General features: G+C 38.9%; 1 protein-coding gene across 1 annotated transcript in view; it reads right to left on the bottom strand.

Moving 5' to 3' along the window:
• Positions 1 to 13,390, bottom strand: part of LOC107566423 (trinucleotide repeat-containing gene 6C protein-like) — a 77,685-nt gene that overhangs the window by 23,070 nt on the left and 41,225 nt on the right. The window contains exon 4 of the mRNA XM_016251882.1: positions 4,947 to 5,267. Coding sequence (XP_016107368.1) covers positions 4,947 to 5,267 — 321 coding nt within the window. The remainder of the gene's footprint in view (positions 1 to 4,946; positions 5,268 to 13,390) is intronic.

Genomic DNA, 13,390 nt, shown 5'->3' with positions numbered 1-13,390 from the left:
TGTGTATGTTTGGGCATAAAAAAGATCTTCAAACTTACAAATCTCAAAGTCCACTACAAAGGGAGATATTTCGTTAAAAAAAAATCCCTTTTCAAGAACTACAACGAACGGCTCGTTTTGTGATATCAATCGAATGGTTGGGGTCGGGGAGGTGCGAGGTCGTGGTTAGAACACTTGGTTGAGTGCACCAGACAAGACGACGATGAAGAAGAAGTGCTGCTGTAGCCTCAAGTTTTCGCAATTTATAACACATGCACCTGAATAATTATGTATGTAAATGTGTATGTTACAATTATGAAAACGTTTTTAAAATAAATTGCTGACAGTACAATGGACAATGATGTAATCTGCAGAATTTACACTTCAATTATGAGACTACAGTGTTTCCCATACATTGAGTGCGGGTGTTTGTATATCACTATATGTCTGAAGGAAACCGATTGTCTTCATAAAATTGGATGTCATTTTCATTTAATCTTGCATGTAATGTCTGATAAAGCAGTGTTTTTTTGAGCAGAGCGCTGCTTTATGTACAGCGTTACCGGGGAAACCTTGATCTCTACCACTCCAACAGCGCCTTCTGCTGGCAGAGAATGAGTTTGCATATATATGCCGCCTGGGAAACACTGGACTATGTTATAAATAAATTCAACAGTATAACTGTTTCACTGCAATTCATGTTATAATGTTAGAATTAAATAACAATAAAAATAATACATATGCACTTCTCTGTACATAGTAAATGCAGTTATTTTTAAGCGGTTGTTGACATCCTATCTAAAACGGGATTTAGCAAAAAAAACAAAACAATAACGTTACCACTCTCATATGTCTTGCAATATCTGTGCGTGCAAAGGTTCTGCGCAATCCTCTTGTTCAATATTCTCTGGGTCTGAATCCGGCTCAAATTGATATGGCAATATGGATGCCATACTTAACTAAACTTGCTGCTTTGGCAAGGGGCGGGGCAGTACTGAAACACAGTCTAAGCTGTTCGCCAATCACAACGCACTGGGATAGCTAACCAATCACATCACATTTAATTTTTTCGGAAGGCGGGCCTTCATCAAACCCGGAATCGAGCCGTTTGTGCCAGACTGGGGAGAAAGGTATTGTAATAATGTAAATTATGTAAAAAAAAAAGAATGCGTTTTTCGAACCACCAAGCATGAGAGCATGTTCTAGTACACCCCCAAAACAAATTCAAGACATTGAAAAAGAGCATAATAGGACCCCTTTAAAATAATACCAAGGGATATTATTTTTTATTTTAATTTTAGCATCTCCATGACTAAAAGGGAAGCTGAGGTGGAACAGTGTTCATTTACTGGAATGAAACCAAGCCAAGCTCGTCATTCATCATTCCTTGTGGTTTGCCAAGTCCCCACAAAAATTAAGCTTCACCAACATGTTCCACGGATACTCAAGAGGATGCATACTAAACCAATATGTACACGTTTCTCTCTCACTCTCTCACACACACAGCTTTACTTCTTTACAGCTATAGTCAATCATGAGCCAGCAGGTAATCGATGGTGTGTAAATTATGGTTGAGAGCAGAAAGAGGGCATTGATCTACAATGCAAAAGCAAGTGCACTCTCCACAACCACTGAGAGCGTTCCTTAGAAACAGTACGCACATGTATTATCCACCCCCTTAAAGGGGCATATGGCAGCTAGGCTATATGATTCACTGCATAAATCAAATATGGTGCCCATGACTAACCTAATGTTGAGTTAATAACATGTTGTACGTTTTTTATCCATTTCCTTGTTGAGTGCCTTCTTAAGCAACCAGTGTATTCTTTGTAAATGAATTTGCTCTTTTACTAGAATGAGACTAAGACTTTCAAAATAATTTTCTGTGTCAGCTCAAATAGATGTGGGGTTTATGATATCGCCTAGCCACAATACTGCCAGTGCCTCATAAAGCAGTTCTTCCATCTATACATTTATCCCCTTATTTCGCACAGCCTTATCACACAGGCTATAGTGCATTTCAACATCAACCATGCAATCACTGCTTAATTTTGCATTATCAACAAAGTAACAATTCAGCTGAAATGTCATTAGACTCAGGCTATAGTGCATTTCAACATCAACCATGCAACCACTGCTTAATTTTGCATTATCAACAAAGTAACAATTCAGCTGAAATGTCATTAATATTGAAATTTGAAACTTCCACATCATTGCATTCTGTTTTTATTCACAATTTGTACAGTGTCCCAACTTTTTTGGAATCGGGTTTGTAGAAGTAAGCTGACAGAAAGAAGAAAGGATTAGACTGAGTGGCAAGAAAGAGAGAGAGACCCAGACGGGTATCAGCTGGGGAGACACTGTGCTAATGAAGCCACAGAGGGGGCTGGCATGTGAGACAGGGACCACCTCTAGTTTAGACATGGATGTCATAGACATATCTGTAACATAACTCAAGCACCACCCTGCTAATTTAGCATGTCCATGCCTTTATACCTATTCTCAATAATGCCTGTTCTATAACAAAACTAATCAAATCTAACTGCATGACTACAGCATACAGCACTTATATTGACAAATTCCACAATTGTGATTTGAACTGTTAAATGATATAACATCTCATATTCTGATGCTTTAAATATCTTAAAGGTGACATATCATGCAAATCTGACTTTTCCAGGTTTTAAGTGCTATAATCAGGTCCCCAGTGCATCTACCAATCAAGGAAATGTGAAAAAGATTAACCCAGTAACTTTGTTTTGGTAAGCTTTTTTCTGCAAGCGTCTGAGAAAACGAGCGCGTCTGATTTCGCTCCCTTGGTGACGTGGCAAAAGGATCTCATTATAATATTACCGCCCTTTAATCTGTAAGTTTACACCCACGGCGCCGTTATTGTGTTTTCGCAAGCGCAAACGGTGTATTAGTTCTAATTCCATGGCGAAAGTTTGAGCAAAACATGGTAACTGTTCTGTCATTGGCTGCACAGAACACTATTTAGAGTCCCAGCCTCAGAGGAGACAGCAGTGGATTTATTGATTTATTTACTGTATATTGCTGCTGCCACACAGATCTAAATAAAACACGCAATTTATTTCCCAGCTGTTTACCTTCACAGACATAACTGACTGTTTTTGTAACTCATGTGTGTTTTTAACGTAAACTTGTGTGTGAATGAGAACTTAGTTTAGTACTCACATGCTGTGACAGCCGCTTTCTGTACGTGTGCTTCGGATGTGTGCTCTCAGAAAACCGTATATCAGAAGTTTAAACTCATATGGTTTAAAACACATGATTTCAGCGCGATAAACATGATAATCAGAACCAAAACAGATGTTTTAGCAGGTACGAGCTGTAATGGCGCAGCTCTATTCTGGAAAAGGGGGCGGGGAGCAGCAGCTCATTTGCATTTAAAGAGACAGGACCGAAAACCAGCGTGTTTCTGCTTCCACTCAAAATAGGCATTTTAAAATGATATAATAAATGATCTGTGAAGTATTTTGAGCTGAAATTTCACAGACACATTCTGGGGACACCAGAGACTTATGTTACATATTGTAAAAAGGGGCATAATATGTCTCCTTTAAAAATAAAGAACAAAAAATTATTAAAATCACACTGAAAAAGCAGCTCTCAAAACTTGTTCTTCTACCGAGAACTGGAACTCTTTCAGCTGACCCAAAAGAGGAGAGAACTCAGTATTCTTACACTGCACATGGATTGAAAGTGGACTTAGATCCCTTTTATGTTCTCTTTAGTTGTAATATTGTCTCCATCTACTTTCCAAGAACAGATTTCTTTATTTATTCATTTATTATAACATGCTGTGCTATTGTTTGCACAGTACAACCCTCTCTGGAAGGACATCTTTGACAGTTGAGATATTTTTTGAGTGTCCAGTTACAACATTTACATTTATGCATTTAGCAGACGCTCTTATCTAAAGCAACTTACATTGTACTCCAGTTAAACATTTGATCAGTTCATGCTTTTTCTGGGAATCAAACCAATGACCTTGCCATTTCTAGCACCATGCTCTGTTTGAGCTACAGGAAGGCTGCATTTGCCAATTAAGATGCAGAGTAAAAATGGCCAAACTTAAAAACCCATAGAAAGACAACTGACTGTCTTTGAATGCAGCAATATATCTTGTGTAAATGCTCCACAGAAATGTGTCTGATCAGGGCCAGGTAAAAACAAAACCACATAGAGCTTCTCTAAGATTTATTTATTAATTATTATTAAAGGGAAACCACTTTCTGATCAATTATTAAAAAATGTACATCCCAAAATTAAACCATAGGTTTTGCAGTTCAAAAGGCCATTTCACAATTTCAAATAAACTTGTTCTCTGCTTAACTTGGATTTTTGATGGTGTTTGAATCCCAGAAGCACACACACATCTAAAATATTAATTAGCAGAAAATCAAATGCATATGAAACAGTGAAGACAATAATGATTCAAGAGTTGACAAAGCCATTAGGAGCCATGAAACAGCTGGTGAGCCCCTGTTCCCAGGGATTCCCTCTCTGTCCAAGCTCTGCTCTTCCACCTGCCATTAAACCAGATTGGAGTGAATCGCAAACACTCTCAGTCATCAACCAGAGGGATGTAGGGGAGGGGCCTAGTAAACAATAATTGCAAAAAAACACTAGAGACAAGAGTCCCTCAACCATGCCGCTCCCATGACCTCGGGCTTAGAACGAGACTTAAGAGGTCAATGGCAGGCTTTGTTAGGGAGTAGCAGGATGGGGGACACAATCCCACTCTCAGTCTTTAAATCATAGCCACTCTACACTTCTACATCCCAGCTGGGCCATGAGGAGGAATACAATCTCTCTATCAAGACACCAAATGATAAAAAAATACCACAATTCATCTCTATTCGCAGACCTGACATTGGTCAAGTGAAAAGCCTGTCAAAATAAATATCTTAGTTTCTCCTTCAAAAACAGAACATGATTCTCACCCGTGTGCCGTTTGCTGGTGGGCGTCTCGGGAGGAGAGATGACCCCGGACTGAGTGCAAGCAGAGGTCGGGTTCAGAGCGCCTGTAGGTAAAGGTTGACCCCTCTTCAGTAGCTGCCTCTGCTCCTGCTGTCGGAAGCGTGGAGGAACCTCTCTGGGCACGTATCGGGGACTGGGCTGCTGTAATGGAGGTAAATGCTGTTGGAGGGAATTACAAGGGCTACGCTTGCCATTGCTGGTGGTGGCAGTAGAGGGTACAGGCAGGTTCAGGGTCAGAATGGGGCTTGAAGGGATGCTGGGATTGGGTTTAACAGAGTCTGGCACTGCAAGAGAAGTGGAAATTTAAAGACAAAATCCAAATTTAGATAAATGAATTTTAAATAAGTGGCAGTATATCAAACTACAATAAAATGCCAATCATCTTATTTATAGTCTTTGTTAAATTTTTTAAGCTGCATCACAGAAGATTTTTTTTTTTGTTAAAAATGAGCAAAATGTAACTACTGAACAAGTACATATCTATAAAAAATTTCAGCTCATATTCTTCATATTCTTGAGAATTCATGAAAGAAACATCAACATCTGTTTCATGAACGAAAATCATTTTGATGATCATTTCAAAGAAGCATTTGTTCAACTTTGCAAAATGCTCTAAATAATTTGCTGACGAAACAGAATGATCCAGTACTTAATATTAACTGACCAATTCAATGGTCCAGCTGCACTGGTTAAAGGGATAGTTTAAAAATGAAAATTCTGTCATCAATTAATCCTTATGTCATTCCAAACCTGTGCATCTTACTTTTTTTTTAAACACCAAATAGGATTTTTTTTTTTTGCGTTAGCTGATTTTGTCCATACAGTAAAGGTTAATTTGATTCAATGGGATTTTGTGATAGAATTTTCACTTTGGGGTTAATTATTTCTTCCTTAATTATTCTTTATTTAATTCACTGGAAAGGAAGATCATTATTAAATAACTGTTTAAATTTCATTTTTGTTTGTCACACAGATCTATCAAATGGCATCGGAACTTCTGGAATCTAGCACTCATATTTATTGCACTTTTGTTTCCTTTTAAAGCTTGAAAAGTTCAAACCAGTGATAAGTACATGATTCAAACTTTCTATTACTGCTTCAAAGTCTAAATGGCAAAAACCTACATGAAAAATATATTATTTTAAATAAATAAACAAACATATGTCAATGCCTGTGCATATTCAGAAAGAGATCTCCTCAACAGTGTTTAATATGAATGCTGTAGAGGAAGAGGAGGATGTGGCAGTCCTCGACCTTTGACCACAAACCACTCAAAGAAAAAAAAACTGTCTAAGCTCTATTGTGCTGTGCATCTCATTACTGTTCAGAAAACATTTGGAAAAGCTGCATGCTGCAGTGACTAAAGACTACCAACAATAGCAAGTCCCTTTGCCAGCCTAAGATTAATTTTCACGATTTCCAGGGTATTCTGGGTTTAACCCCAAAGTGAAAATTCTAGCACAAAATCCCATTGAATCAAATTAACTTTTACTGTACGGACAAAATCAGCTAAAGCAAAAAAAAAATCCTATTTGGTGTTTTACAAAAAAGGAAGATGCACAGGTTTGGAATGACATAAGAATTACACAGGAGGGCCATCTGGGGCAAGGTTCTTAGAGAAGTTTACACACAATGCTCAGGAGAAAAGAACAGGATTAACATCAGCCTCAAGCACTGAGCAGCTCTGGGCAGAGTTACTGTAACTCATCCAAGGTTTTGGGTTAAAGATAGACACATTTCGAAGAAATGCTTCATGCCAAGATGAGCCATTTATAACAGCCTGAATGGCAGATTTGCCTTAGGAAATTAAATGATATGGAAATTCACACAATGGCAAAAATAAAACAAGATCAAACTGCCTCATGCAGATCTTTGCACATTTAAAAAAACGAAAGCCTTGAATTTGTCTCGCAGTTTGTGTCTAGTGTGTGGGATCAGGAGATACTTACTAACCAAAAAGAACTCTTAATGTTTTCCAGTTGTGAATTGAATACAGAGATCCCCTGGAGTCATTTAAAAACAGAGAGCTGCTGGCCGCTGGCTGAAGATGGTGACGCACATCTATGATTACATTCTGCTCAGCGTGCCTATCCATCGACCATGCTTCCAGCCAATCAGGATGCAGAACAGTCTTGCCTGTCTCTTTCTCTTCTGTACCCTTCTCCTTCGCACATTTCCCCTCCTCCTCTACCCTTTCCCTCTCTCCATTCTCTCCTCCATCCCCCACAGCCAGTTCGACTCGTTCATTGTCCCTATTGTTCAAAGTGCTTGTGAATTCATTACAGGAAGCAGATGGACACTGGGACCACGAGATCTTCACACTGACAATCTCAGACAGGCAATTTGCTGTGGGGCCTCTCTCATTCCATCTCTTCCTGTCTGCTTCAATCTTGTGTTCTTGTGTTCCATCTACAGCTCCATCTCTCTTTCTCTCTCTCTCAAAATCACACATAAGTAAGCACATATGTACGGCACCACTTCTCTTTAAAGTGTTCAGAAGCTGGAGAAGAAACGGAATCTTTAATAAATTTATTACTGTATATGTCTGATGTGTTAGGGGTGGGAATCATCAGGGACACTGGCAGAAAAATATTATATCAGTATTAGGGTCATGAAATAATGGTGGTTTTTTATGTTAACAATTGTTTGCATGTGTTTCCTTCTTTTATTGTCACATCAGTAAAGGCCCCAATATACTTCAAACGAAATCGAAGAACGAACTGAAATGACGAAATTTTGAACAAAATCAGGCCGAAACGAAGTTCGTTTTTGCAGTTCGAAACAGCTCACCAAAGCGAACTTTTTGGGGGAGTTCGTTTTGCCTCCTAAACACCTTTGAGCTACCATTGGTCCATGGCGATTACGCAGTCGGTGGGTGTGTTCTGGAACTCCGCCTTCTTTGCAATTTCCCCCCCGGTTCGTTTCTCATTCTACGGAGGCCAGACAGAACACATCTCTGCGACTATCTTGTGGGCTGTGCACGGTCCAATTTTGAATGTTTCAGCCACACTTTGTTGCGTGGCCCCACAAGCTAGTACTCGGAGTGTCAAGGCCAGTCTCTCCATAGTGGCAATCTGTGTCCTGTGCGTTTTTGCATGTTTTACATATGGCGATACCCTTTTCAAGAGATCTTCAAACCACGTGGCGCACATTCTGAAGTATGAAAAATGCACTTCCTCATCTGTGCTCCTCATTTGCTGAATAAAAAGGGCAAACTCGCCATCATTCTTTCTGTTTTCGTTAAGTGGATGTACATACCATCTACATTGCTTGTTCTTGTTCTTTTTCTTTGCCACTGAATAGATCAATGCTACTGCCAGATATTTACGAAACTGTTCTTCTCTCACAGCCGCCATCGTTGTTGTGTTTAGGGGGTACACGCGGGCGGTGTGACACGTGTTTACAACCACGCCTCCAGCAGCGCGGGGGTGTCGGAATGTTCGAAAACAGTATACCGTCGCTTAGCCTTTTCTAACTTCTTTTTGCCCTCAAACGAAGAACGAAGAAGAACTTCGTTTGAAGTATATCAGGGCCTTAACAGTCTGGCTGCAGCTGAACCCGCTAATTTCCCTCTAGTTTCCTTTTAGATTACCCAGAATTCCATCTGTCAGTTTAACAAATATGAAAAGATCCTAGACTCTCTTAATAATTCTTTTCTTCCCGTAAATATTAGTGAATTATGTACACGTTCTATATACCCCCTATCTAAATACAAATTCCATTTGCATTTGTCTTGGGATGATATTCGTTTAATGATGCAATGAGAAAATGAGAAATTCTCAAAGGCGCACAGGGGTGAACTGCTGACAAAGCGCATTAGAGTCAGTGCCGAGGATGAGAGATGGTTCTTTATGATAAAACATTTATCAAGAATACACTTTGGGCAGCATTTGAGTCATTCTACTTAGTTTTAAGCCTGACATTAGTTTTGCCTCCTAAACACCTTTGAGCTACCATTGGTCCATGGCGATTACGCAGTCGGTGGGTGTGTTCTGGAACTCCGCCTTCTTTGCAATTTCCCCCCCGGTTCGTTTCTCATTCTACGGAGGCCAGACAGAACACATCTCTGCGACTATCTTGTGGGCTGTGCACGGTCCAATTTTGAATGTTTCAGCCACACTTTGTTGCGTGGCCCCACAAGCTAGTACTCGGAGTGTCAAGGCCAGTCTCTCCATAGTGGCAATCTGTGTCCTGTGCGTTTTTGCATGTTTTACATATGGCGATACCCTTTTCAAGAGATCTTCAAACCACGTGGCGCACATTCTGAAGTATGAAAAATGCACTTCCTCATCTGTGCTCCTCATTTGCTGAATAAAAAGGGCAAACTCGCCATCATTCTTTCTGTTTTCGTTAAGTGGATGTACATACCATCTACATTGCTTGTTCTTGTTCTTTTTCTTTGCCACTGAATAGATCAATGCTACTGCCAGATGTTTACGAAACTGTTCTTCTCTCACAGCCGCCATCGTTGTTGTGTTTAGGGGGTACACGCGGGCGGTGTGACACGTGTTTACAACCACGCCTCCAGCAGCGCGGGGGTGTCGGAATGTTCGAAAACAGTATACCGTCGCTTAGCCTTTTCTAACTTCTTTTTGCCCTCAAACGAAGAACGAAGAAGAACTTCGTTTGAAGTATATCAGGGCCTTAACAGTCTGGCTGCAGTTGAACCCGCTAATTTCCCTCTAGTTTCCTTTTAGATTACCCAGAATTCCATCTGTCAGTTTAACAAATATGAAAAGATCCTAGACTCTCTTAATAATTCTTTTCTTCCCGTAAATATTAGTGAATTATGTACACGTTCTATATACCCCCTATCTAAATACAAATTCCATTTGCATTTGTCTTGGGATGATATTTGTTTAACGATGCAAAGAGAAAATTAGAAATTCTCAAAGGCGCACAGGCGTGAACTGCTGACAAAGTGCATTAGAGTCAGTGCAGATGATGAGAGATGGTTCTTTATAATAATACATTTATCAAAAACACTTTGGGCAGCATTTGAGTCATTCTTCTTAGTTTTAAGCCTGAAATTAAACCAAGGTTCAAACACTGATACAACTTTTCCACCAAAATGGTGCCGTGTGCAAGTTTGCTTCGGAAGTTTCCAATGCAGAAAGTTTTGTTGATAATGGAAAGCAAGGAAAGCAGTTTTTAAATCAGTCTAGACTAGTTACTGGTTTCTGTTTTAGAGCATCTTATTTTCATGGAAATATCTAAAGGGTTTCAAGAGTGGACACAGTTGGTAGAATAGGGGATTGAGACTACTAAAGCACCAAAATATTTTTCTTTTCTTTTTAATGAAACACCAATTAAACTTTTCATTTAGCTGAAAATAAACATTTGGGTAATTCAATTTGGGTAATTGGGTAATTGAACTTGCAATGCCTTTTAGTTTGTTAAATGTTCTCAGGCGATAAATTAAACCAGTCGTAGCAAAATTATTCAGCAACAATTTCATTATAGGCAAGGTTTTAACATCAAAATAAACAAAGGAGGACGTTTCTCTCTTTTCTTCACTGAAATTCTATGGCAAGTCAATCTGCCTTGTTGAGTAAAGAAAAATGTAATAGTATAGTATTTGGAGAACCAGAGGAACACAATTTCACATAGCTTTAATTAAATGGACCAAAAAAAAAACCTTTGGTTTGAGTCACCTGAGTCACCACAGCACATATGAAGGAGCCTCGTTCTCTTCTATAGATATTTCAGCCATGTGGTATTATGTGGGGTTGTGGGATTGTTTGTTGGGGAAGCGTTGGGACAGTGTTGGTGAGGGTTAGGGAATCATCCTTGCTATGGAGGAAGTTGACCTGTCACGTTTGGCATAAATCTGGTTCATTTTGTAGCTTATTATGGCTTATATCTACCCACTTAAAACAGGAAGTTGACTGCCTGACTGACATTTAAAGCAACTAACCACAGCTATTTTGTAAAAAACTCAATACGAAGCATTGTTCAAAGACGTTAAATATGAAGTTAAAGCACATTACTTATACACCGAAAATAAAGAGCATTTTTGACACTTTCCTTTTATTGTATATTTTTCAAATTCATATTATGTATTTATTTACATAATATGAATATTATATATCTTAATCTTCTAAATTCCAAAACATATAATCTTTAAGCTGACATGGACTCTTGAGAGTGATGAAAATGCGCTTGGCCTTTGTTAATTTGCATAATCATAGAGTCACTTCTGGATCAGGAGTTTGAATTCATTGTGACAAGTTCTAATGGACATTTTTAAACTGTCCTACTGTGACGGCATTGACAGTTGCTCCTGCAACGTAGCAATGTCGATATGCACGACAGTACAGTTAAATAATATGATAAATGAAGGCCTCTAAACTGATTAATGTGTTCCAGAATAAATCAACATAACATAATCTAAACTTTCATGATTAATTTGAGTATTTATAAATGTCACAATTGAAGACCCTCCTTCCTTTCTGTTCAGGCAAATTACCCGCTAATTAGACTGCAATTCATGAAAATCAGCCTCATGGTGAGTGTTTGACGTAATTAATTGGATGAGAAATTGCAAATTAATTGCATCAAGAATTTCAGTTTATCAAGCAGAGAAGTGATGCTGTTATCATTTGTGACGCTGTAATATTCTGCTACAAAGGGAAATTACAGTGAACCTCAGAAAATGTGCGATACAAAAAGAAAAAAATGGTCATGTATTTAATTTTCCATTACCCATTAAAAAGTCAACTGACTACAGGAAATTTCCACCCCAGCGGGGCATAATTGGGGCAGAAAATGAACTCTGTGAACTCTGTTTTATTGTGGCCTTGCTGTGCCGCACTAAGAAATTGGTGACCTTTGCAAAAAGCCACTTTCACTTACACAGTAAATGATTTTGCATGTTATGAGGTGATGTGCCTTTTTAAACAAGTCTGAATGTTCAAAAGCACAGGCATAGCTCAAACATGCTTACTGCTGCTGGGGCCATCAACTATTACCAAGAGAGGTCTTTAAGGTGGGTTAAAGGTTGCTTCTATCTCTCACCTCAATGTCCTAATCTCAGACAAATCTTCCTTTATGTCCTCGACTTTTAAAACACTGGCAATCCCTGAAGACTATTTACATTTATTTTGAGTCCGATAGCCCATATCTAACAGAAGTTACCAAAGTTAATTAAGCTGTAATTATAGACCTTCCACATTCATGTAAACATGCATGACGCACACAAATCGATATTTCAGGATAGAGGAGAGCAATACAGACAAGGCTGCATTTTCATGCCAGCACTTTGAAAGGCACACCAAATATCCATCAAATCTGTCAATGCAAGCAAACAAAACATTCAAACATCCCCAGACACTAGGGATGTCAATTTTCGATCATTTCCATGATCGATCATTGTTTAAATTAACGATCAATTAATCGTTAACTTTAATGCAGCAAAATGCATCTATTGCAGCAGCACGCAGTCACCGGCATGACAAGATGTGCAAAAGTCACTCAAAAAAAAAACAGCATTCAGGATAGAGGAGAGCAATACAGACAAGGCTGCATTTTCATGCCAGCACTTTGAAAGGCACACCAAATATCCATCAAATCTGTCAATGCAAGCAAACAAAACATTCAAACATCCCCAGACACTAGGGATGTCAATTTTCGATCATTTCCATGATCGATCATTGTTTAAATTAACGATCAATTAATCGTTAACTTTAATGCAGCAAAATGCATCTATTGCAGCAGCACGCAGTCACCGGCATGACAGGATGTGCAAAAGTCACTCAAAAAAAAACCAGCATTCTCACCCGAATTAAAGGGGTTTTAGTCTGAAGAAAATGCTAGTAGCAGGATTGTAAAATGAATAGATGTGATTATGATCATTTGATAAAATGAAGAGAGCACGCTGTACGTTTGATCATTTTACTTTGTTGACTGTTTCCTATCCCGACACGGAGACCGCTGAACGCGCCTCTTTAAATGGTTTCGTGGTGCTCGTTATTGTATTTTAAAACACTACTGCAATGTTTTCAAATGACATAATGGCATTTAAAATAAAATTATACCAAACGTAACTGTGGCGCGTGACTGTGCTGCACAGTCAGTGAACCGCTTCCATCGGCACTGCTGCAGCAAAACACACTGTTGCTAACATGAAACATTTTTATGTGATTATTATGACCAGTACTTAATTTGATCCTGTTGTATCCTGTTCCGAAAAATGTCAGATTTAAAATTTTTGCGTTCTGGTAGGCCTATTTGTTTTTACAAATCCGGCATTTACAGTGCATTAGATCGTGACAGTGCATGCGTGCGTGTACAAGACGAAGCGAGCGCGGGTTTGGCTAGATGTATTTGGAGGTTATTACTCACGTCTCATTCGGCACAAATCCAAATGTTTCCATATTCGCAATGTATTTGAATGTTAAACTATTAT

This window comes from Sinocyclocheilus grahami, unplaced genomic scaffold, assembly GCF_001515645.1.
Source record: "Sinocyclocheilus grahami isolate Dianchi unplaced genomic scaffold, SAMN03320097.WGS_v1.1 scaffold1074.1, whole genome shotgun sequence".
NCBI lineage: Eukaryota > Metazoa > Chordata > Actinopteri > Cypriniformes > Cyprinidae > Sinocyclocheilus > Sinocyclocheilus grahami.
The sequence above is the reverse complement of the archived record's forward strand: the minus strand, read 5'-3'. Positions and strand labels throughout refer to the sequence as shown.